We start from the raw sequence: 27,847 nt of genomic DNA on the forward strand, positions 1-27,847 counted from the left end.
GAGGGGAAGGCACGAGTGGGGGGGGGGGGTCCTGAGCCCCTGCCCCCTCTGGCCGTGCCCCCCTGCCCGGGCTGACCCCAGCCCCTGCCCTGCCCCACGGGGGGGCCGGCTGGGACCGGAGCTGTTCCCTCTGGCCACGGGGGTCCCCTCGGGAGTGGGACCCCCCGCTCATCCCTCACGGACTTCAGAGCTTTTCCTTACACTTTCTTACCACTTCGATCTCATCACACCCTGTGCTGGCAGCTGACCGTCCCCGCAGCCCGTGTGTCCCCCCGGGACCTCCTGGGACCCACCCCCCCCCCCCACCAACCCCCCACCCAGGACAAGGCACCCTGAAACGCGGCCTTGGACCCCGCTGCCGAACACGCGGCGGGAGGGTGCGGGGTCCCCCCGGCCGCCCCCCGACCCGCGGGGACCGGGACGAGGAGCAGAGCGGGGCCCGGCCGTCGTCACCCGTCTGCATCCGGAGGTGGTGACGTCCCTGCCTGACGTCACTGCCCCGGCAGCCAGGACTCGCTCCCGCCCGCGTGCTGCTGCCGGTTCCCCAAAGCGCAGTGAGTTCCCCCTCGGGAGATGCCCCGGGGGCTGCCGAGGCACCGGTCAGACCGGGAGCCCGCTTTCCTTCCTGGCTCCCGCTCCGTACCGGGAGTCCCCGACACCTCCCCGCGGGGCCGCAGCCGCGGGTGGGTTGTCGCACCAGGCAGCCCCAGCCCCGGGAGGCGTGGGTTTCCTCCGCCGGGCTGAGCGCCGCGGCGGCGGGGACAACGGGGACGTGGGGACGCGGGCTGGGGGGAGCGGGGGGGGGGGGGGGGGGGGGCGGGTGTCCTCCTTCCCGGGAGCGGGATGGGAGCCGGTGCCCGGGGCTGGCCGCGGATGCGGCCGGGTCCCGGCTGACTCAGCTCGCTGGTATGAGCCGAGGCTGCCGTGCAGGTGGGGCTGCCGGGGCCCTTCTCCCCGCGGCCGCCGCTGCCCGCCCTCGCCGGGATCGCGCGGGACCCGGCTGGGAGGAGACGGGCGCTGCTTTGCCCTGCCCTGCGGATGCGGTGGGAGGAACGAGGCCTCCGTTCCCAGCGGAGCGGCTGCCCAGGCCTCCCTCGGCCCCCAGGTGAGAGCCATCTTCACCCCGTGCCAGGCTGTGCCGCGCTGCACCCTGAGCCGGGGCAGGTTCCGTGCCCTGCTGGGTCCCGTCCCGGCTCTGCGCCCGGTGCTGCCGAGCCCCAGCTCTCCGGGACGGGGCCCGGGAGAAGCCGAGCAGGTCCCACACCCAGTTGCTGGAAGGCGCAGCGTCATCGCCTACGGGGAACAGGGGGGTCCCCAGGGCTTGCGGGGGGCGAAGGGGGGCCGGGATGGGCCGTGGGGAGGCCGTGCGGCTCGGCGAGTCCCGCACCCCCGTGGCGTGTGGGAGAGGAGCCGCTCTGCCCGCCTGCCTGCCTGCCTGCGGGAGGGGGAACGCAGGCAGCGGTCGTGGGAGGCCAGGGTCGGGGTCCGAGGGGGTCGGGTCGCACCTCGCCACTGATCAAAGCCTCTTCCTGCAGTGCGGCAGCGTCGTCCCCGGGCCCGGGCACCCAACCCTGAGCCATGGCATTACTCACCCACCTCCTCGCCTGCGCCTTCGGCACGGGCTCCTGGGTGGCCATCAACGGGCTGTGGGTCGAGCTGCCACTGCTGGTGACGGTTCTGCCGGAGCAGTGGGACCTGCCCTCCTACATCACCATCATCATCCAGATGGCCAATGTGGGGCCGCTCTTCGTCACCCTCATGCACCGCTTTCGGCCCGGCTTGCTGAAGGAGGTGGCCGTTATCTACGTGGTCGTGTCCGTGGGTGTCGTGGCCTGCTTGCTCCTGGCCTTCCTCTGGAGCTACACGTCCCCCATCGCCGGGAGGCCCCACAGCACCGCCTTCCTGCTCCTCACCTTCTTCCTGGCCCTGGTGGACTGCACCTCCTCCGTCACCTTCCTGCCCTTCATGATGCAGCTGCAGCCCCAGTACCTGACCACCTTCTTCATAGGTGAAGGGCTCAGCGGGCTGATCCCCGCTCTCATCGCCCTGGGCCAGGGCTCCGGCATCTCCAAGTGCACCAATGTTACCCATGTGGTCAACATCACCACCGGCAACGAGACCGTGGAGACCACCATCTTCCAGCTGGAGACCCGCTACCTCCCAGCCAACTTCTCTACCCTCCTCTTCTTCCTCCTCATGACTATAATGATGCTGGCCTGCTTGCTGGCCTTCTTCTTCCTCGCCAGGCAGCCCAAGGTGTGGGAGCTCTCCCAGCAGCAGCTGTTTCCCAGCAGCATCATGCTGAGCTCATTTGACCAGATCCCCAACGAGGGAGCTGGCTTGCGGCTGAGCGGAGGCTGCCCGTGCCCAAAGGATGTCAAGGGGCCCAGGGACATCCTGCCGGAGAAGGTCTCCTACCCCCTGGCCAAGCTCTCCTTCATCTACCTCCTCATCGCTTGGGTGAGCGCTCTGACGAACGGGATCCTGCCGTCCGTGCAGTCCTACTCCTGCCTGCCTTACGGCAACACCGCCTACCACCTCGCGGCCACGCTCAGCTCCATGGCCAACCCCCTCGCCTGCATCGTGGCCATGGTCCTGCCCGGCAGGTGGGTAGTGGGGTGCCAGGGGCCGTGGCGGGGTGCACCCAGGGGGCTTCTGCCCCAGGCACGGCCCCCGCTTGGCCGTGGGGTGGGGGGAGAAGGCACTGGGTGGGAGAGGGTCCGCAGGGTGCCGGTGCCCTGGCAGCAGAGACACCCCAGCAAAGGAGGATGGGGTTGGCACGGAGCCGGTCAGCCCGTGCCGGGGGTCTGTGCTGCTCACCGGGGCCGGGCTGGCAGCACTCCCTGGTGTCACCTGCCTGTCTCTTGCAGGTCCCTGGCCCTGCTGGGCACCCTCACCATGGCGGGGATGGGCTTTGGCGCCTACAACATGGCCATCGCGGTGATGAGCCCCTGCCCGCTCCTCCAGCAGTCCCAGTGGGGCGATGCCATCATCGTAAGTCATGGGGTCCCTCTCGCCCGGGGAGGTCACTGCGCTGTCTCCCGTCCCCGCAGTGGGGGACATCCCCAGCCCCGCTGACCGCTCTCCCCCCCTGCGCCACCAGGTCCTCTCCTGGGTACTCTTCACCGGGACACTCTCCTACGTGAAGGTGATGGCTGGGGTGATCCTGCGGAGCCGCAGCCGCAGCGCGCTGGTGTGGTACGGAGCGGTGGAGCAGCTGGGCTCCCTCCTTGGGGCCCTGCTCATGTTCCCCCTCGTCAACATCTACAGCTTCTTCAAATCCACTGACTACTGCAGCCTGCAGTGCCCGGCGTGAGCGGGACAGGCACCCCCGGACAGCCCCTCTCGCCAGCACGCACCCCCAAAACCAGTAAGGGCCAGGGGGCCGGGAAGCAGCGCTGGAACCGGGGCGGCTGCTGGCACATCTACCTGCCGGGCTCTGCTGGGTGCCCGGGCGGGAGCAGCTCTGTGCCTTTGTCCCCAGCCCGGGCACGGGGCATCCCCTTCGCGTTGGAAGTAATAGAAGGTGTTTGCTCAGCCCTCGGCCTCCCTGCTGCCCGCGCCCGCCGTGCCAGCAGGCAGGGAGGGGCTGCCTGTGCCGGTGCCCCCCGCCTGGGTTCTGCTCGGCTGGGGCCACGTCCCGTCCCTTCCCCTGGGGGGTCTGGCGCCGTTTGGCGTCGTGCCCCAAAGCCCCCCTCCGCCCAGGACCCCACGGGTGGGCACAGCCCCAGCTGCACCCGGTGGCACCGGTGGCGTTCCCGGCCCCGTGCCGTGGCGGAGGCGGCAGCTGCCCCTGGGACGGCGGGTTTGCAGCCAGCTGCGGGGAGCGGGGACAAAGGCGGCTTGGGCAGGGCTGTGCCGGAGCCTGCCCTGCCCTGGCCGTGGGGAGAGGGACCGTGCTGGGGACACGGGGCAGGGGGCTTTTACAAGGGTCCCAATAGCAGCTGGGGAAACCGAGGCACGGTGGGACTGAGGGGACCTGCCCGCTGTTTGCCATCCTCTTGCTGTGGCCCCTTCCACACCTTCTGCTCCCTCCCCGTAGCCCTGTGCCCCACTGCACCCCATCCCAGCCCGGCTGCACCCCGAGACGGGCAGCGCCGGGGGTGCAGAGCCAGAGAGGGGCCGCAGCACAGCCCCGCGCCCAGAGCAGTGCCAGGCGCAGCACCGGTTGGGGGGGTGGCATGGGACCGATGCCAGCGCTGTGCCACCTGGTACCCAACTGCGCCCCGGCCGTGCCAGCCAGGGTGGGGGCCGGGTGGGCACCGGGGCATGGCGGGTGCGAGGGGTCGGGGGGGCAGCGGCAGCCGCCAGGCCAGGCCGGCACCCGCGCCCCGCACGCGCCTGCACCCCTTCCCCAGGGCACGAGGCAGCCGGGCCTTTGTCCCCGGCCCTTTGTCTGGCAATCTGCTCCCAGAGCCGGCGGCAGCGCCAGACCCGCGCCTGCCGTGCCTCACAGTCACGGATTGGAGCCACTTTGGGGCTCCGGCTGCGGCCCGGCCGCCTCCGGGAAGGACGCGGCTAGAATAGCTAATGGCCAGCAGCCCCCCGAGCCGGTGGCCAAAGCAGCAGAGAGGGCAGGAGCGAGGGCAGGGGGCTCTGCCCCCCGGCACCACCGGGCATCCTCCTGGCTGACCCCACGGCACCACGTGTCCAGGATCCGGCCCCGTGGGGGATGAGGGAGAGGAGGGGGGGGCCGAGGATCGGTGGGAGGTGCGGGGGCTCCGCGGGGCGGCTTGCCTCATCCCCGGAGCAGGATGCGTCCCATGGCCTTTGCGGGGAGACCGGGAGCTGAAGCGGGGACCCAGCCCCTCTCCCCCTGCACCCCGAGAGGATGCTCCCGCCCTTGGGAGCCCCCAGAGACCCTCACCCACCGGACACCCGCTGCCCCCTCCCTCTCGCCGGGGAAACAATCGCCTCCAAAGGGAATTATTTCCATACAGCTGCTCAGGAAGGCACGGATTCAGCCCTCGCCCAGCAGAGGAGAAAGGCTGAGCCTTTCTTCTGGCCCTCCCCTCCCTCCCCACCGCGGCGGGGGCAGGTTTGGGGGGGCCCAGCCGCTGCAGTCAGCAATATTAGCACAGCTCGGCAGGACTGATTGCAGGTTATTAACATACATTATCTCAGTCCCCTGCCTCTGAAAGGAGCCGGGTTCCTATTCCCCCTCTCCCAGCCCTCCCTCCCCCTGTCTTTTACACTTAATTACCTCCCTTATTACACCACAGCCTGGAGAGAGACAAAATCCCAGGGCAGCGGGCAGGCAGGCAGGCAGGCAGGCCTGGCCCAACTAGGGCGTAAGTAATGGCCCGCTCTGCAAACGTGCCTTCAAGGAGAGAAACGGCACACGCGCGGATAAATAAATCAGGGAGCGGAGGCCGGGAGCCCAGCGTGCGGGGGGGGATGCCGGGAGCGGCCCGGCAGGCGACGTCCCCCCAGGACCGTGGCCCTCCGGGAGAGGTGACCTTGAACTTGGCGGAGCCCTGACGTCAGGGCCGCGCTGCAGGGCCAGATGGGACTCGTGTCGCTGCCTGCAAGCCCCGGCCAAGCGCTGCGGGAGGGGGGGAGGCGAGACCCCAACCCACGTGGGGAGCGGCCCCAGGACCCCCCAGCCCCGGGAGCAGGGCTGGTGGGGTGGGCTGCGGGGTGCCCTGGGCTGTGGGGTGCCCTGGGCTGTGGGGTCCCGTGGGATGTGGGGTCCTGTGGGATGTGGGATGCTGTAGGCTCTGGGATGCTGTGGGGTGTGGGATGCTGTGGGATGCTGTGGGACGTGGGATGTCCTGGGCTGTGGGATGCCCTGGGCTACGGGGTGCCACACAAAGCGGTGAGCAGGGGCACGCTGGCCCGATGTGACGCAGGGACGGCCCCAGCCCTGGCTCTGAGCGTGGCTGAAGGAGCAGACACGGCTGGGAGCAGGCAGGGCCCCGGGTGCTGGCCGCGGGGGTGCTGCTTCGGCCCCCAGGCCCAACGCCACGTGGTGGCCAAAGGGGCTGGTGCCTCCCGAGGCCGGGGGTGCCCAGGGCTGCCCTGTGCTGGCCGTGCCAGCGCTCTGCCTGCAGTGACAGATGAGGGCCTGTCCTTAGTTGAGTGCTGCAATGCTCTCGGTGTAGCACAGGGCTCGGGGAGAGCGGGGCCTGTTGCCAGCCAGGTCCCGGTGTCACTTGCCAGCCCGTGGCCGGCACAGCCCCGGGGAGAGCCAGCCCCAGGGCCACCGCCTGCCTGCGGGACCAGGGCCTCATCCTGCTCCGGGGAGGGCGGCAGCGGAGCGCCGGCGAGGGGAGGCGGGGGAGTGGGGGCTCCGGGAGGGAACAATGCACCGCCACGAGCCCAGCTATTGTTGTGGGCTGCGAAGGTCACGACGCTTCCCCAGGGACAGGGATGGGGACGGGGACATGGGAAAAGGGGAGAAGGTGGGAAAAGGGACAGGGAAGAGGAATGGGGAGGGGAGGAAGGGACAGTGGGCAGGGACGGGGACAGGACGGAGGTGGGACAGGGATGAGGGCAGGGAAGAGGGGACAGGGATGGGGACAGAGAACAAGGGGCAGGAGAAGGGACAAGGGAAAGGGAAAGGGGTCAGTGGGGAGGGATGGGGGACAGATGAGGACAGGGAAGAGGGACAGGAATGGGGACAGGGAACAGGGTAGGAAGAGGGAGCAAGGATAGGGACAGGAGAAAGGGGCAAGAACAAGGGACAGGGGACAGGGACGGAGACAAGGGACAGGGGACGGGGATCCCCACCCCGCAGCCCCGTCCTTCGCAGGCCCTGGGGGCTGGCGGCAGGGAGACAAAGGCAGTGGGAGGCAGCGGTGTGTCCCACCCCCCGTCCCCGTCCCAGTCCCCGAGTGTCCCCATTGTCCGTGGCCCGGGGGGGGGGGCGGGAAGCGGGGGGAGGGCCCGGGGACCCCACACTGCCGTGATGCCCGGGGCTCCCGGCGCTGCCGGCGGCTCGGGGGGCTCCGGGGGGGCTCCGGGCGCGGCCGGGTGGAGCGGCCCCCTCCCCCCCCCGGCCGCCTGCCTTCCTCCCCCTCCTCCCCGTCCTCCTCCTCCCCTCCTCCTCCACCTCCTCCTCCTCCTCCTCCTCCTCCTCCTCGCCGCCCTGCTGCCTGCCCGCCTCCCCGCCCCTCGCACTCGGCTCCCCGCTCCTCGCCGCCCGCACAGCCGGGGCCGGAGCGCCGGGCGCAGCGCGGGGCCGGGGCGGGGCGGGGCGGGGGCCGGTGCCGGGGCCGGTGGCGGTGCCGGTACCGGAGCTGTCCAGTGCTGAGGGCGCCGGCCCGGCCCCGCCATGCCCCGCTCCTTCCTGGTGAAGAAGCTGAAGGCGGAGGCGTTCCCGGCCGCCGGGGCCCCCGCGCCCCCCTACGCCCCCCTGGAGCCCCCCTACGCGCTGCCCGGCCCCGCCGCCGGCGATGGTGAGTGCGGGGCCGGGGGCCCCGGGGGAGGCCCCCCCGCCGCTATTGTGTGCGCGCCCGGCGGGGCACCGGGGGGGGACGAGGGACGCGGGGCAGGACGGGGCGGGGGTCCCCGGCGTCGCGTCCCGCAGCCGGGCGTCGTGCGGGGCGTTCAGGGGGCGGCGGGAGGCGGGCGGGGGGGGGGGGGGGGGGGGGTCGTCCCTCCTCGCCTTGTCCCCCGCTCCGGGGCCACCGGCCCCTGCTGAAGTTGGGTCCTTGGGGAAACATCCCCTGCGTGCCAGCGGCAGCCCCCGTGGGCAGCCCACGCTGCCCCGGCCCGACCCGCTCCCCCCACGCCCGGGGTGCAGCGGGGTCGGCTCCTTCCCACGAGGAGTTTGGGGGGGTGGGGGGGCACGAAGCAGCCGGGCTGCGGGGGAGGGGGGGGGGAGCAGGACCCTCGCCGTGCCTGCGGGTTTCATTGTTCGCAGCGGTGCCCCGAGCCCCCCCGAGAGCGCGGGGGGGGCCGTCGCCTGCCCGGGGCACGGGGAGCAGGCTGGGGAGAGGCGGGGGGCAGCCCCCTCCCCGCGACGCTGGGAGAGGTGCAAAGAGCTGGGCTGGGGGTGGCCGGGGTCCCCGTCCTGCCAGGGGACACCGAGACGGACTCCGGGAGTCACCCGGGCTTGGCAGAGACCCCCGACGGGGCGGCCCAGGGACCTGTCCTGGAAGAGGGGGCCGGGGGTGGGGGGGTGGGGGGGTCCGTCCCGAGCCGTGGGCTGGGGGGGTCCTGGCTGCTCGGGGACCGGGAGGCTGAGCTGGGCGCAGGAATGGGCCTGATCCAGCCAGGCACAAGCCAAGACTGCCCGACCGCTGCGTTGCTTGTCCCCCCCATTTCTACTGCTCGCTGCTCCCCAGCCTTTGGTGGGCTTTCCCTGCCAGGGACAGGGGTGCGAGGCCCGGGGGGGGTCCTCTGCTCCCCCCCGCATCGGGAGCCAAGAGCCGGTGGGGGAGGGATGTGCTGCAGCTGGGCAGAAGCTGCCGACGCTGCTCTCCTGGAAATAACCTTGCTGCATGCTCGGAGGCAGCGTGAGAAATTGCTGAGCAGAGCGCTTTCTGCACAGCCCGCGCGACCGCGCTGTCAGCACGGTGCGGGGGGACGGGGGGGCCCAGCTCTGTCCCCGCCACGCAGCCCCCTCCCCACCGCAGGCACCCCCAACCTCCCATGGGACGAACGGCAGCAGCCGCTCGCCCCGGGCAGGGTCAGCAGGGCAGGGGGACGGGGGGTCCCAGGGGCAGGGGGACGGCCTGGATTTAGGGGATGCTCGGCTGCAGCTGGGGTGGGCTGTCCACGCCGCCCCGCTGGCGTGCACGGGTGAGCCTGGCCGTGCCCCGACCCCAGGCCCCCGGCAGCCCCCGCTGTCACCAACAGCAGGGACGTGTCCTCTGAAGCGGCTGGCAAGGGCCAGCGCGCACGAGGCAGGAGACCACCGGGACTGGTTTGGGGGACCCGGGGTGGCAGCGTGCCCCACAGGGTCACTGGCCGCTGGGAGAGGGCTGCGCTGCTCCTCTCGCGGTGACCTTCGTGGGCCAGCACGGAGGCATGGGGGTGCCCACGCGGCGCCCGCTCTGCCACGGGTCGGGAGTCCCTTACCCAGAGCCGGGCCACCAGCAGACCTGCACCAATGTCACACGGGGGTGACACCACTGGGGTAGCACCCGAGCCCCGCTCTGCGCCTGGGGGCTGTGTGTCCCTCTCCTCGGTGGGCGCCCAGGGCCCCGGTGGTGTTGGCCTCCAGGTGCTGCCCCATCCCCGGGGAATAACCCCTGCAGGGGACAGGGGGAGGCGGGGGGCCATTCCTAACCCCTTCGCGCTGCCTCTTCCCCCTCGCCCCAGCTGCCCCGGGTTCCCGGAGGCGAGGAGGTGGACGGAGCGGAGCTCATTACCGGCGGCTGCCCCGGTGAACAATGAGGCTCTCGACACCGACAGCTGTCTGGCGGCTAATGGCCCCCGGCGGCTGCCCGCAGCCAGGGCAGCGGGGCGATACCCCGGCAGGCGCAGCTGGACATCCCGCAGCCCCATCCCCGGCTCCCACCCAGGGCGGCCCCGCGGGGTGGGACCCATCCTGCCGGCAGATGCGGACAGGAGCTTGGGCAGACTCGGCCCCTGTGCAGACGGGGCAGCTCTGGAGCTCAGGGGCAGCCCCCGGGGCTGAGCAGGGACAGGGACCGGTGCGGGGTGTGGGGGGGGGGACACAGCCCCGGTTCTGCACCCTCAATGGGCATTTTTGGCTCGTGGCTTTCCCCCATCCCCAGTGGGGCTGGCCCGGAGGGATGGTGACCCGGCTGTGTCGTCCCTGCAGGGTACCTCCAGCACTGCCTGGCACCCGCCGGCTACGACACCGACAAGAAGCAAGGTCTGCCGCCGCCGCCGCCGGACCCAGCCTACGCACCCGGCCACGAGGAGTACAGCGACCCCGAGAGCCCCCAGTCCAGCTTTTCCGCCCGCTACTTCAACGGGGAGGCAGCGGTGACGGACAGCTACTCCATGGATGCCTTCTTCATCACAGATGGGCGGTCACGCCGGCGCAGCGAGAGCCAGCGCCGCGGCAGCCACCGTCACTCCTGCCCCGAGTGTGGCAAGACCTACGCCACCTCCTCCAACCTCAGCCGGCACAAGCAGACCCACCGCAGCCTGGACAGCAAGATGGCGAGGAAATGCCCCACCTGCGGCAAGGCTTACGTCTCCATGCCCGCCCTGGCCATGCACGTCCTCACCCACAACCTCAAGCACAAGTGCGATGTGTGCGGCAAAGCCTTCAGCCGGCCCTGGCTGCTGCAGGGCCACATGCGGTCGCACACCGGGGAGAAGCCCTTCGGCTGCTCCCACTGCGGGAAAGCCTTCGCCGACCGCTCCAACCTGCGCGCCCACATGCAGACCCACTCCGCCTTCAAGCACTACAAGTGCACGCAGTGCGAGAAGACCTTCGCTCTCAAGTCGTACCTCAACAAGCACTACGAGTCCGCCTGCTTCAAGGGCTCCGAACACAGCTGTGCAATAGGGAATTAGCCCCCCAGCCCACTGCGGCACATCCCCATCCCCATCCTCATCCTCATCCCCATCCCCGTCCCGGTCCCGGTCCCGGTGCCAGCACTCCCGCAGCTGCAGCCAACCGGTTTGTGGCTGCGCGGTGGCTGGAGGACACGTCCCCGCAGACTGGCTCCCCACCTGGGAGGAGGGTGCCCCAGCGCTCCCTGGGAAGGGCCAGCTCCGACCCCTTCCTCACCCGCGGGTCCCCGAGCCCCCCCGCAGCCAGGCAGGTCTCTCTGCGGGGGACTCGCCGGGGGACCTCTTCCAGACCCAGGAGAGACTTTTCCTCCCCCAGCTCCTGACTTTCACCTCTATTTATTTAATTTATTACTATTATTTATTTAGAGCTGCTGCTTCTCCTCCCGGGGGATCCCGGGGAAGAAAAGACACTTTTCTGCTCCCCCCACCCCCGGAGCAAAACCTCACCTTGATCCTAACTCAGACGGGACCATGGGCCAGTACGACTGACGGCTCGGCGGGACTGACGGATGGTGCAGCCGAGGGGAGGGCAGGGCTGTCAGCCGCCCTCGGAGCCTGGGGTCCCACCGCCCGGGCCCTGGGGCACCCCAATGCCCCCCTGCCCAGCACGGTCCCGTGGGACGTGGCCCCGTGGCACGCTGCTCACCCTGGCACTGTGGCCCCGCAGCCCTGGAGTCAGGGGAAGAGTGAGGGGCTCCCGGCAGAGCCCTGTGGGACACGTCCCCCGCCAGCTCCCAGCTCCCAGCTCAGCCAAGCAAGTCTGGCCCCCGCCACAGTGATGGGCTGGGGAGCAGCCCCCCCAGGCAGGTGCAGCCCCCCTCACCGTGCCAACGGCCAGGCTGGCGCCTGGGCTGGCGACCCGGCCCCGGGGCAGCACCGAAACCCCAGCTGCCCCCCATGCACCCCCAGCCCCTGCCCGGAGCCCTCCCTGGCCGGCTCCCGGCCCCCTCGCCATCGCCCCCGTCCTGCGCTCAGCAGGAGGGGGTCAGAGTAGCCGTAAAGTTTGGGTGAGTCTATTTAAATGTTCTTATTTATATTATTTATAACTTATGCTTTTCACTATTTATTTGCCAAGACTGGCAGGGCCGCGCAAGCGCCAGCTTGCAGGAGGTGGCAGAGCTGCAGCAGAGCCGCCATGCCCAGGACACAGCCGCGGTGACACGGACGGGGACAGGACCCCGAGAGAGGACCATGCGGCAGGCACGGAGACAGGAGGGCACGAGCTGGCCCAGCAGCCCGGGCTCCGCGCCTTGCAAGCCTCCCCCAAAGGCAAAGCCCTTCTCCTTCGTCTTCCTCACCGTCGCAGGCTCCTGCTCTGCTCCCTGCCCTGCGCCAGCCCGGCGGGGACAAACCAACCATTCTATGCAACCTCCCGGCGGAGCATCCCTGCACCGGCCCCGGAGCGAGCACCGCGTGCACGGCATCCCGGAGCGGGACCCAACCCGCGCCTCCGCTTCCTACCTCGGGCCGCGAGCTGCCATGGCCCCATCACCCTGTGCCGGTCCCCGACACCTTCGGGGTTCAGCCCGGCACCCCGCGGGGCCGTACTCGCGTACCCTCACACCGTCTTCCTGCGCCGTCTTCCTCCCTGTACTGTCTTCCTCTCGCCGCCTCGGTGCCCGTGCGCTCCCCGTGCGCTGGCACGGCCGCGGCTCGCAGGCTCGATGCCTCCCAGGGACGTCCCTGTCGCGGCCCTTGCTGCTGTGGCATGGTGGCCACGCACCCGCACCCCCACACAGGGGCAGAGCATCGCCCCGGCCGCGCAGGCACCCCACCAGCGAGGACGCAGCGGTTCAGGTTTTCCCCGCGATGCCGGCACCTTTCTGCGGCAGCACCGCGTCCCTCGGCCGGGCAGGCACGGAGCACCGCGCCTCTGCCCCTGTCTATACTGTAAATAGCAGATACTACAGCAATAATTTTCCGTGCATGATAGATTTTTTTCTGCCAGGTTTTGTACTCGACAGCCCCCAGTAAGACAAGTCTACTGAGAACCGGCCGCCCGCAGTATTACTTGTAACGCAATTCAGGGATATAAAAGGGATTTCTGCCACTACCCGTGCGTCTCAGGAGATTTGTACAGGCGGTGGCGGGTGGTGGCATGGGAACACCGGACAGGGGAAGCCAGCTGCCCGCCTGCCCGTCCCGTGGTGCCTTGAGCAGCCCCGGGGCAGGAGCATCACGGAGAAGACATCTGCCCCAAAATTAGGGGTGGAGATGCCCCGGCAGCTGGCCAGGACGGGGGCGGCTGACGCACCCGGAGCATCCAGCGCTGCCCGCTTCACCTTGCCAGCCCCGGCAGCCGGTGGGCAGTAGCCAGACAACCCCCTGCCGCGGTGAGAGGTGGGTTTGTAATGCCACCCTGCTCGTGAAAGCACCGGGGGGCTGCGAGCAGCGGCAGAGCATTGACCTGGAAGTAAAGCTCCATACCGGCAGCGGGGTGGAGAGCCCGGCGGGCAGCCCAGGGGGTGCCCGGCGATGCTCGCGCACCCCCAGCCTCACCCCCGGGGCTCGGCCATGCCGGATGGGAAGGGTTCGGTGAGCCAATTTTATTTTGGCTGCCATCGCGGTCGCATCTACGCCCGCCCGCGCAGGCACAGGTTGGGGGCAGTGGGAAGAACCCGGCAGAGCCCCCGCTCCCGGGGGCAGCCAGGCGCTCCTGCCCCCCGCCCCTCACTGCCTTCCTTCCCCACAGACGGGTGCCAAAGGGGGAGGGCAAATTATTTTTGGCCTCCAGCTCATCAGCAAAGCCCTCGCTGAGCCTTGTGCTCCTGGTGACATCAGTGCTGCCCCGCAGGCGAGAGCACAATAATTCACCTGCAAAGTCATCACCGGATTTCATCATACAAAAAAATCATCCCGGAGCCTCGCAAGCCCGTCCCCGAGCGTCACCGTCACCAGCCCTCGCACGGGGCAGTGAGTCACCCAGTGTCTTTCTGAGTCAGCACTGGGGCTGGGGACCCTCCGTGCCCCCCAGGAGCCAGGGCAAGGGGGCCGGGAGCAGCCGTCTGCCAGTGCCACAGCCCCGCTACGGAGCCGGGCTGCCCCGGTTGCGGCAGCCGGTGGGGCGGGAGACCCAGTTCTTGCTGGGATCCTCTGCCATTTGGGACACTGGTCTGGAGAAGTGACCTAGAAAGATTTAGGGCTGCAGCACCGCCGGGTCTGCCCGGCCGCAGAGTATCCGTGCTTCGCTGCTCAGCTCTGGGGCTGTTTCGTGCCGCCTCTTCCTCACCAAGGACCCCGCAGGCGTCAGCGCGGCAGGGAGGGGACTCTGGGGTGGGGATGGGGTCCTGGCAGGCGGGGGGCACAGCAAGCTCCCGGCTGAGATGCCGCACACAGATCCTTAGAGCCCCGGCACGGCCAGGCGGGAGCAGGGACCCCTGGACAGCCCCATGGTGGGGGCAGGACGGGGACCCCCAACGCACCGAGCAGCTTCGGCGGGGGCTCAGCCGCTGCGTGCCAAGGGGTGCCCCGCTCGGACTGGGAGCCGAGGGCAGCCCCCACCGCAGCCTCGCTGGGGCGGAGAGGAGCGGGCAGCAGGCCAGCCAGCGCTGGCATCGGTCCCGGCAGCCCGGCCCTGCCTGTCCTGCCCCTTCACTGTGACTCTGCAAAACGGCAGGGTGGTGGTGACGATGGCGACGGCCGGCCTGGGAGGAAGCAGAGGGGCCCGCCTGGGTGCTGTGCTGCTCGGGGCGGAGCGGCAGGCTCCGCTGGGCAAGCAGGAGGAAGGACAAGGCCAGCTCCAGGCGGCAACCATGGCCGAGGCCGGGGACCAGAGCATCCACACGCGGCACATCTCGGCCGTGCACGATGTGCCCATGCGCATCCTCATCCGGCCCATCCCCGGGGAGCTGGAGCCCGACAAGGTGCGGAGCCTGGTGGAGACCCTGCAGGTGAGGGGTGTTGGGGGCAGCCCCCCCGCACCCACCCGTGCCACCCTGGGGAGCGCTGCCGGGGAAGCTCGCGGCACCGAGGCCCCGGCACAGGCAGGTTGGGGGGTGCCAGGGCGTGTGGGGGTCTCTCTCTTCCCAGGAGGATCCCGAGCGGGTGCCCCCCATCGACGTGCTCTGGATCAGGGGCAGCCAGGGCGGGGATTACTTCTACTCCTTCGGGGGCTGCCACCGCTTCGCCGCCCACAGGGCGCTCAACCGGGAGACCATCCCCGCCAAGATCATCCCGTCCACCCTCAGCGACCTCCGCACCTACCTGGGCTCCTCCACGCCTCACCTGCGCTAGCCCAGCGCCCCGGAGGATGCACGGGCCCCCGCCAGCCCCCCCGGTGGCCGCCTGGGTTCCCCGCAGGGTCCCCGGGGGCTGAGCTGGGCCTGATCCGGGCTCCCCGTGAGCCTCCGGTGGGGATGGGGTCAGGGTCCCCCGGCCCGGGGGGGGGGGTTTCCTGTGGCTCTGGGGGTCTCCCCGCGCTCCTCCAGCCGGGACGGGCTCGGGGTCTCGCTGGCACCGGGAGGCGCCCGGGGCGGTGCGGCGCGGCGGGGCCGGCAGGTGGCGCTATTGTGCCGCGCTGCGCCGCCCCGAGCGGCCGCGGGGACCGGGACGAGACCGGTCGGGACGGGACGGGACGGGACGGGACGGGACGGGCTGAGCCGGGACGGGACGAACCGGGCCGGGCCGGGCTGAACTGGGACGGGACGGGCTGAGCGGGGACGGGACGGGACGGGACGGGACGGGACGGGCTGAAGCGGGACCGGATGGGACGGGCTGGGCCGGGCCGGGCCGGGCCGGGACCGGACGGGACAGGCTGAACTGGGACGGGCCGGGCTGAACTGGGACGGGACGGGCTGAGCCGGGACGGGACCGGACTGGACGGGCTGAACTGGGACGGGACGAACCGGGACGGGACGGGCTGAGCCGGGACAGGACGAACCGGGATGGGACAGGCTGAACTGGGACGGGACGGGCTGAGCCGGGACAGGACGGGCTGAGCCGGGACGGGCCGGGCTGAACTGGGACGGGACAGGCTGAGCCGGGACGGGAAGGGACCGGATGGGACGGGCTGAACTGGGATGGGATGAACCGGGACGGGACGGGCTGAACCGGGACAGGACAAACCAGGACAGGACGGGACGGGATGGGCTGAATCGGGATGGGACAGGACCAGACGGGACAGGATGGGCTGAACTGGGACGGGACGGGACCGGATGGGATGGGACGGGACGGGCTGAACCGGGACGGGACGAACCAGGACAGGACAGGACCAGATGGGCTGAACCGGGACGGGACAGGACCAGACAGGACGGGACGGGCTGAACCGGGATGGGATGGGCTGAACTGGGAAGGGTTGAACTGGGATGGGACAGGACGGGATGGGACGGGACAGGATTAACTGAGATGGGACAAACCGGGACGGGATGAACCAGGATGGGACGGGACGGGCTAAACCGGGCACGGCTCAGCCAGGCCGGGCTGAACTGGGATGGGATGGGACGGGACGGTATGAACCGCGACGGGACGGGACGAACCGCGACGGGACGGGACGCTATGAACCAGGATGAGCTGAACCTGGACGGGACAAACCAAGACAAGATGGACCAGGACGGGATGAACTGGGACGGGATGGGACAGGACCAGACAGACTGAACCAGGACGGGATGAACCGAGACGGGACAAACCAGGAGGGGATGAACCGGGACAGGACAGGACGGGCTAAACCGGGGCACTGCTCAACCAGGCCGGGCTGAAACGGGACGGGACGGGCTGAACCGGGGCACACTGGAACTGTGCCAGGTCAGAGCCCATCCAGGGCACAGCCGTACCAGGAAGGGATACAGGCAAACCGGGACACAGCCGAATCGGGACACAGCTGTACCGGGAGGAGGCACAACCGAACCGGGCATGGCCAGTCCCCAGGCCTCCCTCAGCGACTCTGGGCTCACCCTGTGCCCGGATCGGGAGGACCCTGGGCTGTGCCAGCCCCGAAACCGCCGGCCCCCATCCGTGGACACATCCTGTGGTTCCCCTCTCCATGGGGGACATCTCCGAAATGGTGTGGTGAGGACACCCGCTGCCGCACCTGAAATAAAGGGGATCAGACCCCCGCAGCTCTGCGGCCTGGTGCTGGGGGATGCTGGGGTCGGGAGCAGGTATGCCGCGGTACGGCACGGCACGGCACGGCACGGCGTGGAGGCCTGGCGCCTGTGAGAGCAGTGGCTGCGGGCACACAGGACAGATGCTGTGTCAGGGGATGGATGCTCTGCAAAGGGGCAGATGCTTTGCTGGGGGATGGATGCTCTGCGAGGGGATGGATGCAGTGTTGGGGATGAATGCTGTGCTGGGGGATGGATGCTCTGCCAGACCACGCTAGCACACAGCCAAAGTCAGGGTCGGCTCTGGCCCGGCTGTGGGATCACATGCCAGGATGCTGTCATTTCTGCAAACACCACGTCTTCACCCCACATGCAGGCTGGAAAAACCACTCCGAGCATCCTCCGGCTGTCTCGGCATCCCTCTGAGCCGGGAACCTCGGTCCAGGGAGGGGAAAGGCCACTGACTCACCCCACCACGCTGTGAGTCAGCAGCAGGACTGGGACAGGAACCGTAGCTGGACACTTCTGCCCTTGCTCTGCCCCCTCGGCCACGCTCCTTCCCGGACGGATCCTGTCCTCCCAGGGCAGAAACGGGCCGGGGAGAGGGCTTGGGAGGAGGGCACGGCCCCCCTGGGCACCGGCTCTGCAGGGCAGCGTGCACGCCGGGAGCTGGCAGCGCTGCCTGCCAGACAGGGCACGCTTTGCCATTGCCTGCCAGCGCGGCGTTTCCGCAGGAGCCACTGGGGAGGAAGGGCAGGGTGGGCTGGGGGCTGCTGCGCCGGAGCCTCCCTCCGGCCCCTTCCCTCGCGGAGGCGAAGGAAGGGGCCGGAGGGAGGCTCCGGCGCAGCAGAGCTGCATGTGCCGCATCAAAGCCGCTCTCCGCCGGGAGGAAGCCCTGCAAGCGTTCACGGAGAGAGCAGCCCTGGTCTGCGGCTCCCTGATGGGCCATAAATTTCTTGGAAGAATTGTGGCGTGCTAAAAAGTTTCCTCTTGTTAGAGAGCAGGGTGGGAAAGGGAGGAGGTGGCAGCTCCTGCGGCAGCGCGGGACATCACCAGGGTGCCCTCAAATGGCAGGGATTGGTTTTTGGCCAGACCCCAGGCTGTGCCCCCAGGGCCAGGCAGCTCCCGTGGGCTCTGCTCAGCCCCTCTCCTGGCGTTTGTGCCCCTTATAAAGGGAGCCGGGGGTGAGGCAGCTCAGCAGAGCTGGGACCCCACGAGTGGGGATGAACCGAGGCTGCCCGGATCCTGCAGCCCCCTCTCCCGTCACCCCGTGGGGGCTTCTTCCAGCTGCAGGACTCGCTGCAGGATCCGCTCTTCCAGCTTCCCATCCCCTGCAAACAGTGCCAGGACATCTGTGCCAGCCCCGCGAGTGCCCCGTGACGCCACTCCCAGGGCTCGGTGGCACCGGCCGGGGGTCAGGACCGGCCGCTGCGGCCAAGGAGCTGTGTGAGCATCTCCGGGGCTGACCGGCACGTCCCCGGGGCTGGCACGGTGCGGGCGGCGTGAGCTGGTCCCCAGCCTCCAGCCAGTGCTGCCGGTGCCGCGACCCCCCGAACGGCACAGGAGTGGGTCTCGCCAGAGACGGCGATCTCTGCATCGGCTCTGTCCGTCCGTCTTTCTGTCCCTCCACCTGTCCCCCTTCCCTCTGCCTGACCCATGGGGTCTCCGGTGTCGCCAGCTGACAGCCGATCCTGGCTGCTTCCAATCCATTCGTTCCAGGGCAGGAACAAAGGGGCTTTGTGGGCTCCCCCCAGCCCAGGCTGGGTGGGGGGGGTCCCGGCTCCGGAACTGGGACAGACTTCCCCGCGCGACAGGCGTGTAATGCCTTCCAGACCGGCGGCCCTGGCCTGCAGGTACAGCCCGGCTGGCGGAGGGGGCCTGGGGCTCCCCACATCGCCCCGGGGACCCGCCGGGACACCCTGCCACAGCCCCGATGCCGGGGGGGGGGGGGGGGCCGGGCAGAGATTTCTCCCAAGGCAGGGACTGCTCTCGTGGGAAAACAGTCCTGCTCCCCAAAAGGTTTCACAACGCCCTGTCCCCTTGAGCCCCTTTCGCTGTTCCTCCCCACCCAGGGCGGCTCCAGGGGCTCCCAGGTTTGCCGGCCCAGGTCTCCCTGTGTTGGCAAGCAGGGACAGCCACCCCTCGGACGAGACCCCGGCCTCGGCTGGGCTCAGAGCCGGGCGCGAAGCAGCTGGACTCGGATGCTCCACGCGCCCGGCCAGCCGGGGCAGAGCTCCCTGAGCTCGCCTGCCGCAGGGCAGCTCCGTGGGGCTGCGGCCTCGCTGGCCTGACCTGCCCTGAAAGCGGGGAGCCGCGGGCAGAGGGGACAGTCCCGGAGACCCCCTGCGCCGGGGGCTGGTCGGGGGCTGTGGGCGAGCGGGGCCAGGCAGCACCCTCAGAGCTCTCGGTGGGATGGGACGGGATGGGATAGAATGGGATGGGATGGAATGGGTGGGATGGGATGGGATGGGATGGGATGGGATGGGATGGGATGGGACTGGATGGGACTGGATGGGATGGGATGGGAAGGGACGGGATAGGATGGATGGGATGGGATGGGATGGGATGGGATGGGATGGGACGGGATGGGATGGGATGGGGATGGGATGGGACTGGATGGGACTGGATGGGATGGGATGGGAAGGGATGGGATAGGATGGATGGGATGGGATGGGATGGGATGGGATGGGATGGGATGGGATGGATGGGGATGGGATGGATGGGATGGGATGGGATGGGATGGGGATGGGATGGATGGGATGGAATGGATGGGATGGGGATGGGATGGATGGGATGGATGGGATGGATGGGATGGGATGGGATGGGGTGGAATAGGAGGGATGGGATGGGATATGATGGGATGGGGTGGGATGGGACGGGTCAGGTCAGCGTGCCGCTGCTTCGCCGGGGCTCAGCAGGGTCAGGCCCGGCATCCTGGCAGCCACATGTGCCGGCTTTGCCGCAGGTCTGGAATCCATTTGCCTCGCCGGCAGCGGTGTTTTCCCAGGAGGGCTGGAGCGGCCCCGCGGGGCTGGGGGCAGCCCCGGCCCCCCGGCCCATCTGCTCCCTGTTTGTTTTCTTACACTTAAGTATCACCTCGCAGATAAACACTCCCCGGGGCGGGGGGCAGGGGGCATTTCCCCTCCAGCGGAGGCAGGATCCAGCCCTCAGGGTGCCCAGCACCCCCACCCCAGGGATGCCCCCCCACTGGCCAGCCTGCACCTGGGGGGTGCCTGGGGGTTGGTCTGGGGCCACGGCTGCAACCCCATGCTCAGGCCACGTCCCCTCCGTTCCACGTGTGCCACGCAGGGTCCCATCCACCCCCTGCCCACCACGCACACCCAACCCGCCGCCCGGTGCTGCCCGCTCCGTGCCCAGGACTGCGCGGCGCGGCACCGCTCTGCCGGGACGGCAGCCCTCGGCCCGGTGGCCGGTTTGTGTGGCCGGATCAGCTGGGAGAGCTGTGATGCCAAACACAACCGTGTCCTGGCACCCGCTCAAGTCGGCTGCGCGGCGCGGCGACCGGCGGAAGGTTTGCGATGCCACGGCCTGCGGCTGCGCCTCGTGCCGCCCGGCTGAGTCAGACCCGAGGCGCTGTGTCGAGGGGGCCGGGGGGGGTCCAGGCACAAGGACGCACGTCCTGTCCCGCACGCCCGCCGGGCAGCACAGGAAAACCCGGCTGCTGCCGCGCGTCCTCCCGCCCCGGCAGCAGCAGCATCCGCAGGCAGCTGGTGGCTGGACGGGCAGGGAGCCGGCAGCGTTCGCTGCTTCCTGTGGCTCCCGTCGCTCTCCTGGCCGGGACTGCCGGCTCCTTCTGTCCGTCTGTCCTACCGTGCGCAGGGCCTGGCAGGGCGGTGGTCGCACACACGCACGTACACACGTGTGCCAACCCGGGGAGCTCTCTGCGGCGGGAGGCGGTGGCAGTCGGGGTGTATACGGCACCGCGCGCACGCGCACACCTGCTGCAGGCACCAGCACACACACGCGTGCACACGGGTGCACGTGCGCGTGCTCACACACGCGTGCAACTGCGTGCGCACACCCCCATCCTCATGTATATCCATGCGCACACACGCGGGGATATACGCATGCGCGCCCACACACGCACGGGTACACGTGCACATACATGTGCGCAGCTGCGCAGCCATGCCGATGCACACGTGCAGATCCGGGCACACACCTTCACGCTCACGCGTGCACACGTATGCACACCGAGCCATCTCCGAAGCCTGCTGCTCCTTCCCTGCCCCTTTCCCCAAGTGCCCCGTCCTCCACCGCAGCAGCACAGGCCACTGGCACCCCACACGTGGCCGTGCCCCCCCAGAAACACCCCACGGCAGCTCGGCTGGGCCCCGGGCCCGGGCTCTCCCCCCCCCCCCCCCTCGGCCCGTCCCCGTCAGCTGGTGGCCATGTGTGGGGTGGCCGCAGCTGAGTACACAGCCCCCGCCATCCGTCTTGCCGCCTGTCAGGGCCGGGGGCTGCCGCGGCCCCCCGGCCACAGCCCAGCAGGACGCCGGGGCGAGAGCGGGGCGAGAGCGGGGGCTCCCCGTTCCGTGCAGGCACCTGCCTGCTCCCTGCCTGCTGCGCCAAGGGCTTGCCCAGCCCCAGCTCTGCCCCGGACACCTCTGCAGGGGTAGAAACAGCCCCCGCTCTGCGCCCGGGCAGGGGCTACTGCCAGGGCCAGGAGAGGGTCGGGGTCCCTCACGGGGACCAACGCGCAGCGAGAGGTGGCAGGGGACGGAACCGGCAAGGGACACGTCCCCGTGGCAGCGCGGACGCCCCGCACAGCCCTGCGCGTCCCCAGCCCTAGCGGGACCTCCGGACCCCAGCGTGGCCCTCTCCCCCCCGCCGCGTGATTTACGGGCTCTGCGCAGGCAGACAAATGGCGAAGGAAAACAGGGCAGGGGGGTCCCGCCGGCAAGGGGCTGCCTGCGCCCACGGGGGGTAAGGCGCCGTTTGCTCACAGCCTGCCGGGCCGCGCAGGCAGCAAACCGGTGCCGGTGCCGGTGCCAGGGAGCGTGGCCACCCCTGCCACGGTCCCAGCAGTGACAAGCCTTGGCACGCACGGGGCGAGCCCTGGGGGGACCCACCGGCCTGGGAGCCACCTCGCAGGCTCCGGTCCCGCAGCCACGGGGCTTCGGCCGTGGGGCGTAGTGGGACATGACGCCACCCCGTCCCGTGGCCCCCAGGCCTCCCTGCCGGCCACCTCGCCCTGAGGTTTGCCACGTGCCCGCTGCGTCCCGCGGCTGCCGGCCCAGCCCCCAGCAAGCCCCCGAGCTGGGCTTTTTTGCCTTATTAGCTGGAGATTCCCCCCGGCATCCCCCTCTGGCTGTGGGGCCAGTGGCCAGATGGGGACCGCAGCTGGCATGGGCTGGCACAGCAGCCACCGCCAGGCCCCAGGGCCACATCCCCAGCAGCCCCGGGACCATCTGCCGGGAGCCGGGTCCTGCCTTCTGTTTGCCTTTGCTGCTTGACCTGCTGTGCCCGGAGCATCGCCGAGCCACCGACCTCCGCTCGGCCGCGGGCCGGGGAGGAAGGCAGGCAGGAAGCCTCCTGCCTGCTCGGCTCAGCTGGCCACCCCCCTGCCTGCTCTCGGGGGTGCCGGGCTTGGGGCTGGGGCAGGGCGAAGGCAGAGCGGGACCTGCGCAGACCTCCCTGGTGAGGAGGAGCAGGGGGTGGCCATTGCCGGTGGTATCGGGTGCCCAGAAAGGAGCAGGAGCCGACTGCGGGCTGGGGGGACGCCCCCAGCCCTGCCTGGGACACCAGCGGCTCCCGCTGCTGCCAGCTCGGCTCTCCCCTCGCAGGAAAAGACTCCGTGTTTCCACTGCCGGTGCACACCTTCCTCCCGGGCGGGAGGAAACGCTCCCGGCTGCCTGGCAGTGCTGCCTGCGACGCTGCCCGTGCCCCCGACCACGTCCCCCCCCTCCCCTCCCGCGGCGGGCAGGTGGGGTGCCAGCCCCTGGGGACAGAGGGGCGAGGGGTGCAGAGCATCCCCGCGGGGCCGCCTGCCCTCGCTGCTCCCTGCCCGCCCCGGGCATCCTCCTGGGCACAGACCCCGTCCCAGCGGGGCACGGTGGGGTGTGGGAGCAGCGCGTGCCCTGGCCGGGCACCAGCATCCCATCCCATAAACACCCCGGGGACCGCGGCGGTGCCACCCGCTCCCCGGTACCTGCCCCATCCCGTTTCCCACACCCCGTCCTCGCCCCGAGCCGCCCTGCGTGGGACCCGGGGCTGGCTGGGGACAGCCGGGCAGGGGCTGGGGACACGCTGCCCGCGGGCCGGCACTCCGTGCGGCATTGCTGCGCAGGCAGCGGGGGGCCGAGGGCCGCGGCACAGGGAGGCGGCCCTGCGGTGGCCCTGGCACCGTCTGCGGCACTGCCGGAGTCCGCTACCGTGACGGGCACAACCTGGAGCCCGGCCCCGGGTGCAAGGTGCCTGCGGCCAGGCCGGCGTGCCGGAGCAGGGCCAGGCTCGTGGCCGGAGCCAGCGCTGGCTCCCGCGGGCTGGGGCGAGGACTCTGGCCGCTGGCCGGCGGCTCGGGGGGCCGGCTGGGGGTGGGCTCCAGCGCCAGCCCCTCCCCGGCTGTATAAATCCCAATTCCCCCCGCAGACAGTCATCCCAGCCCCGCTCGGCCGCCGGAGCGGAGCAGCAGCGGGAAGGCGTCTGGAGCCGGCCATCGCAGCCGTGCCGGTGGGGGAAGGCTCCCCGCAGCCCGGGGGGTCCCCCCAGCAGGGGCCGGGGGGGCGGGCGGGCACCGCGCCATGGCCTTCACCATGCTGCGCCCCGTGGCCGCCCGCGTGCTCTACCCCGACCTCAGCATCCTCTCGGAGGACGAGGAGAACCGGAGCGAGAGCGACACGTCGGACCAGTCGTTCGGCTGCTGCGAGGGCGCCGAGGCTCGCCGCAAGCTGCCGCGGAAACCGGGGCCGATGGTGATGGTGAAGCAGAGGCAGGCGGCGAACGCACGGGAGCGGGACCGGACCCAGAGCGTCAACACGGCCTTCACCGCCCTGCGGACCCTCATCCCCACCGAGCCGGTGGATCGGAAGCTGTCCAAGATCGAGACCCTCCGCCTGGCCTCCAGCTACATCTCCCACCTGGCCAACGTGCTGCTGCTGGGCGAGGGCTGCGAGGACGGGCAGCCCTGCTTCAGTGCCATCTACGGGGCCAAGGGCGACCTGGAGGGCAAGCAGCCCCGCAGCATCTGCACCTTCTGCCTCAGCAACCAGCGGAAAGGGGTGAGCGGGGCGGAGGGGTGGGGGGGGGGGCAGCAGCCCCTGCCCAGGCTGAGCGGGGCAGGAGGGTCAGCACGTCCCCACGGGATGGGGGGCAGCAGCCCCTGCCCGGGGGGCCGAGCGGGGCAGGAGGCTCGGCACGTCCCCGCGAGAACCGCAGGCTCTGGCTCCGGCCCCTGCCAAAGGTTTCGGCTGCTCCCGGCCAAATCCTGCTCGTAGCCGCACGCCCACAGCTCCCGCTCGCGTCAGAGGGCCGGGCTGCTCCCCCACGTCCGTCCGGGCCGGGAGGTCTCGGGGGGTTAAACACTCACCCCAGTGCCGGGGGCACTCGGCCGCCCCGGGGGCAAAATTCAGAGCTCACGGGCTGACCCCATCCCAGTCCCCAACCCCGGCCCCGGCCCCGCCGGCCCCCCCGGGCGCTGTGGCAGGGCTGCCCCAGGCAGCACCCTGACGTGATGGAGACAGGCAGGGCACAGCGGACACCCCACGCGTGGGGGCCGGGCCGGGGCCCCCATCCCGTGGCCCCACTCAGGGTCTGCCGGTGGTCCCGGCACGGCTCCCACCCCGGGCGGGGGGCTGAGCTGGGCACCCCTGCCCTGCCCTGCCCTGCCTGGCTGACACCCCCCCCCCCTCCCCAGCACCCTGCGGCTCGGGGGGCACCTTTCCCACGGTGAGCCCATCCTGCTGCCCGCGCCGGGGTCCTGGGTGCCCCTGCCCTGGGACGGGCCAGGCAGGATGCAGGGTGAGGGGCTGGCGGCTTCCCAGCCCCATGGGCACCCCCGGGCAGGGCCGTGGGCAGGGGCCGCTAGACCCACCACCATCCCCACGAGACCCCCAAGCCGCCCCACGTGTAACCCCGAGCAGCGTGGCCACGGGACACGCTCCAGCTCACGGGGCTCTTTCGGTTTCTGCTGCTCCATTTTTAATCGCTCCTCCTGCTCCCGTCCCCCCAGCCGCCGGCCGGACTCTGCAGCCTCCCCGGCCCTCCCCGGGGGACCCCCAGCCCCGGTCCTTGGCAGAGCTGCCCTCGGCTGGGACCCCCCGGCAGGGGCTGAGCTGTGTCCCTGGGCTGCTCCCCGGGGCCGGAGCCAGGGGGCTGGCACGGTGCTGGACCCCCCAGGGGACCCCCCAGAGGCACCAGGGCTGGGAGCTCCTGCAGCACCCAGGACCCTGGGGGCAACAGGAGGAGCTGGGCTGGGACCCGGCTCTGCACCTCTTGGCTCTGGGGCTGGGCTGTACTGGGCTGGAAATGGGCCGTACTGGGCTGGAAATGGGCTGGGCTGGGCTGGAAATGGGCTGGGCTGGGCTAGAAATGGGCTGTACTGGGCCATGCTGGGCTACGCTAGGCTGGAAATAGGATGGAAATGGGCTGGGCTGGAACTGGGCTGTCCTGGGCTCTGCTGAGCCGTGCTGGGTTGTACTGGGCTGTTCTGGGCCATGCTGGTCTGTGCTGGGCGGTACTGGGCTGAAGTTGTGCTGGGAGGTGGGGCTGAGCCTCCTCATCCCCAGTGAGGCCATGGGGCTGTCTGGGGGCTGTGGGTCTGTCCTGAGGTCACGGGTCTGTCCAGGGGCCGTGGGTCTGTCTGGGGCTGTGGGTCTGCCCTGGGGCCGTGGGTCTGTCCGGGGCTGTGGGTCTGTCCAGAGGCAGCACCAGCCCTGCCCGCGGGTCTGAGCATGGTGACACTGAGCAGCCACGGGGGCCGTGTCCCTGTAGGGTGATGGGGCCACAGGTGCCCCCCCCCAGCAGCCATCCCACAGCCGCCTACCCAGCCGCTCACCGGGCACAGCCCTGTCTGTCTGTCCATCCTGGGCAGCGCTGAGCCGTCCCAGGACCAGGGCACCGGCCATTTCGGGGCGGCTCCTCCATGCGGTGCCAGCGTGGGGTGGCAGCGGGCAGGAGCAGGGCACCCCCAGCCGTGGCACCCCCCCAGCGCCTGCAGCTCTCCCCTCCTCTCTCTGCAGGGCGGCCGGAGGGACCTCGGGGGCAACTGCCTGAAGGTGCGGGGGGTGACCCCCCTGAGAGTGTCACGGAGATGAGCCGGGGTCCGGCAGCACCCGCCTGAGACAGCAGCAGAGCTGGCCGGAGCCCGCGCACGCCAGCCCCAGAGACCGGAGCGGGGAGGGAGGGAGATGCCCGCCTGAGGCGGCCGCAGCTGAGCCCAGGGCCGTGGGCTGGGACCGCACCGACACCGGCCCCGGAGCCGGCAGCGGGGCGGGAGGACGCTCCCGTGGCCGAGGCTGCCCGCGCAGGGCAGGGCCGGGGAGGGGGGTCCCCGCACCCCGGGGCTGGACTGGAAGGGGCCCGTGTGCGGCCGGCGTCGAGGCGCTCTGGGGGGGACGGTGTCGCGGCCCCGTGGGCGCTGGTTGTGCACGTGCAGCCGCTTGGAAAATAAACCTTATTTTTCTGATGGGCCGGTGCCTGCCTGCCGCCCCGGCATAGGGCAAGGTGGGGGGCACAGGGGGTCCCCAAGATGGCCCTGGCCCCCCGGCCCCGCGCCCGCTGCTGCTCTGTGCCGCTGGAGCCAGCGCGACCGTCCCGGCTCTCCCCACGGGTGCACTCGTGGGCCCCAGCGGGATCCACGTGGGGCAAGAGCCCCGGGCACACGCTGTGCCTGCGTCCCCAGGCCCTGCCAACAGCTTTGGCCCTGCAAGGGCTACGGGACCCCCACCACGGTCTGCGTCGTGCCGTGCCACGGGATGGGGACGGCACTGCCGGTCCCGCGCCGCTGCCACGAGCACCTGGGCGGCGGGTCGGGGTTAGCGTCGCTGCTTTTGTGCCTTCCCCTCCGCCTGGTACGTCATGACTGCTGTGACTGCCACCATCACCGCGACTGCCACCAGTACCACGACCGCCACCAGCACCATGACCGTCCCCACCGCCGTGACCGCCAACGCTGCGGCGACCGCCGCCGCCGCCGCGACTGCCACCACCGCCGTGACTGCCGCTGCCACGACGGCTGCCCAGGGCCGTGCACGGCGGGGCTGCGGGCAGCAGCACCTGCGTGGGGTCAGGTGGGGACGCGAGGGGCTCTCAAGGCCGGGCCCCCCCCCCCGGGGACCCCGCTCGGGGGTCCGGGCTGGGCCGGGCGGCGGGGAGCGCCGAGCCTGGGAAAGGTGCCGTGCCGGGGCCCGCGGCTCCCAGGGGCCGGCGCGTCCCGCGGAGCAGAGGCAGCCGCGGCCGGGGCGGCCGGGGGCTCCCGGGGCGTCCCCCCGAGGGCCGCGGGGCCAGACCCGCCCCGTCTCCCCGCAGCGTCGGGGAGCGGGAGGAACAACCCGGGGGTCCCGCGGGGGCCTCCCCCAGCCTGGCCCGGGGAGGGGGTGACGGCGGGAGCCCCCCCGGCACCTTTCGGCCCCCCGCTCAGGCGAGGCGAGCCTGCCCCGGGCTCCCTCCCCCCGGGTTTGATTTATGGAGCTGACAGCGCGGCGCAGCTGTGAGAGCCGGTCCCAGGCAGGGACCGGGGTGGGTGGGAGAGGTTTGTTCTCAGCGTGGCTAATGTGTCCCAGGCCCCCACAAACAGCCGTGAGATTCTCCAAACAGCCCGGGACACAGAATCCCTGCCCCCGGGTTTATCGAGGGGCAGGGGCGGCGGGGAGGGGGCTGCGCTGCGCAAACAGCCCCGCCCGCAGATGAAAGGGAACCGGCCCCTCGGAGCGGCCGCTCTGGAGCCCCCGGGGGGGCCGGCGAGGGCTGGTGGTCCCCGTGCTGGGGACACGGCGGGTCCCAGCACTGAGTGCATCGGTCCCGGTGTGTCCCAGCCGCCGGGTCGTGGGTCCCAGTGTGTCCCAGCGTGTCCCAGGGCTGAGCACGAGTGTCCCAGCGTGTCCCAGTGCCAGCGACGAGGGCCCCAGTGAGCTTCAATATAAAGGCCGTGGATCCCAGTATGTCCCAGTGCAGGAGCTGTGGACTCCAGCACATGCCAGTGCTGGGGCCATGGGTCCCAGCATGTCCCAGTGCTGAGCACGAGTGTCCCAGCGTGTCCCAGTGCCAGCGACGAGGGCCCCAGTGAGCTTCAATATAAAGGCCGTGGATCCCAGTATGTCCCAGTGCAGGAGCTGTGGACTCCAGCACATCCCAGTGCTGGGGCCATGGGTCCCAGCACGTCCCAGTGCCAGGGACTAGGGTCCCAGCAA

At 70.8% G+C, this 27,847-nt stretch overlaps 4 protein-coding genes across 7 annotated transcripts; all 4 read left to right on the plus strand.

Annotated features, from left to right (window-relative positions):
- Nucleotides 1-484: 484 nt before the first annotated feature.
- On the plus strand, nt 485-3,540 carry SLC52A3 (solute carrier family 52 member 3). Of its 2 annotated transcripts, none has more exons than XM_075516875.1 (4): nt 485-554; nt 1,536-2,606; nt 2,871-2,994; nt 3,104-3,540. In XM_075516875.1, exons 2-4 carry the CDS (start codon nt 1,579-1,581, stop codon nt 3,314-3,316), a joined length of 1,365 nt encoding a protein of 454 aa, XP_075372990.1. In that variant the 5' UTR covers nt 485-554; nt 1,536-1,578; the 3' UTR covers nt 3,317-3,540. The 2 variants fall into 2 exon arrangements, with proteins under 2 accessions (XP_075372990.1, XP_075372991.1); XM_075516876.1 differs by lacking the exon at nt 485-554 and adding an exon at nt 847-1,105.
- A 3,511-nt stretch (nt 3,541-7,051) lies between these two features.
- On the plus strand, nt 7,052-12,496 carry SCRT2 (scratch family transcriptional repressor 2). Its single transcript, XM_075516877.1, has 2 exons — nt 7,052-7,400; nt 9,737-12,496. The coding sequence occupies exons 1-2, from the start codon at nt 7,277-7,279 to the stop codon at nt 10,441-10,443; spliced, it is 831 nt and encodes a 276-aa protein (XP_075372992.1). The 5' UTR covers nt 7,052-7,276; the 3' UTR covers nt 10,444-12,496.
- Nucleotides 12,497-14,038: 1,542 nt separating this feature from the next.
- Nucleotides 14,039-15,907, plus strand: SRXN1 (sulfiredoxin 1). 3 transcript variants are annotated; one of them, XR_012777840.1, is made up of 3 exons: nt 14,039-14,333; nt 14,473-15,000; nt 15,196-15,907. XR_012777840.1 is itself a non-coding variant. In XM_075516878.1 (2 exons), the coding sequence occupies exons 1-2, from the start codon at nt 14,073-14,075 to the stop codon at nt 14,674-14,676; spliced, it is 465 nt and encodes a 154-aa protein (XP_075372993.1). In that variant the 5' UTR covers nt 14,039-14,072; the 3' UTR covers nt 14,677-15,137. The 3 variants fall into 3 exon arrangements, 1 of the variants encoding a protein (XP_075372993.1); XR_012777841.1 differs by having other exon boundaries at nt 15,551-15,907; XM_075516878.1 differs by lacking the exon at nt 15,196-15,907 and having other exon boundaries at nt 14,473-15,137.
- A 7,330-nt stretch (nt 15,908-23,237) lies between these two features.
- TCF15 (transcription factor 15) lies at nt 23,238-25,837 on the plus strand. The gene is made up of 2 exons (XM_075517219.1): nt 23,238-23,719; nt 25,679-25,837. Exons 1-2 carry the CDS (start codon nt 23,243-23,245, stop codon nt 25,751-25,753), a joined length of 552 nt encoding a protein of 183 aa, XP_075373334.1. The 5' UTR covers nt 23,238-23,242; the 3' UTR covers nt 25,754-25,837.
- The last annotated feature ends 2,010 nt before the right edge of the window (nt 25,838-27,847 follow it).

The sequence above is a fragment of the Mycteria americana genome, chromosome 14, assembly GCF_035582795.1.
Source record: "Mycteria americana isolate JAX WOST 10 ecotype Jacksonville Zoo and Gardens chromosome 14, USCA_MyAme_1.0, whole genome shotgun sequence".
Classification (NCBI taxonomy): Eukaryota; Metazoa; Chordata; class Aves; order Ciconiiformes; family Ciconiidae; genus Mycteria; species Mycteria americana.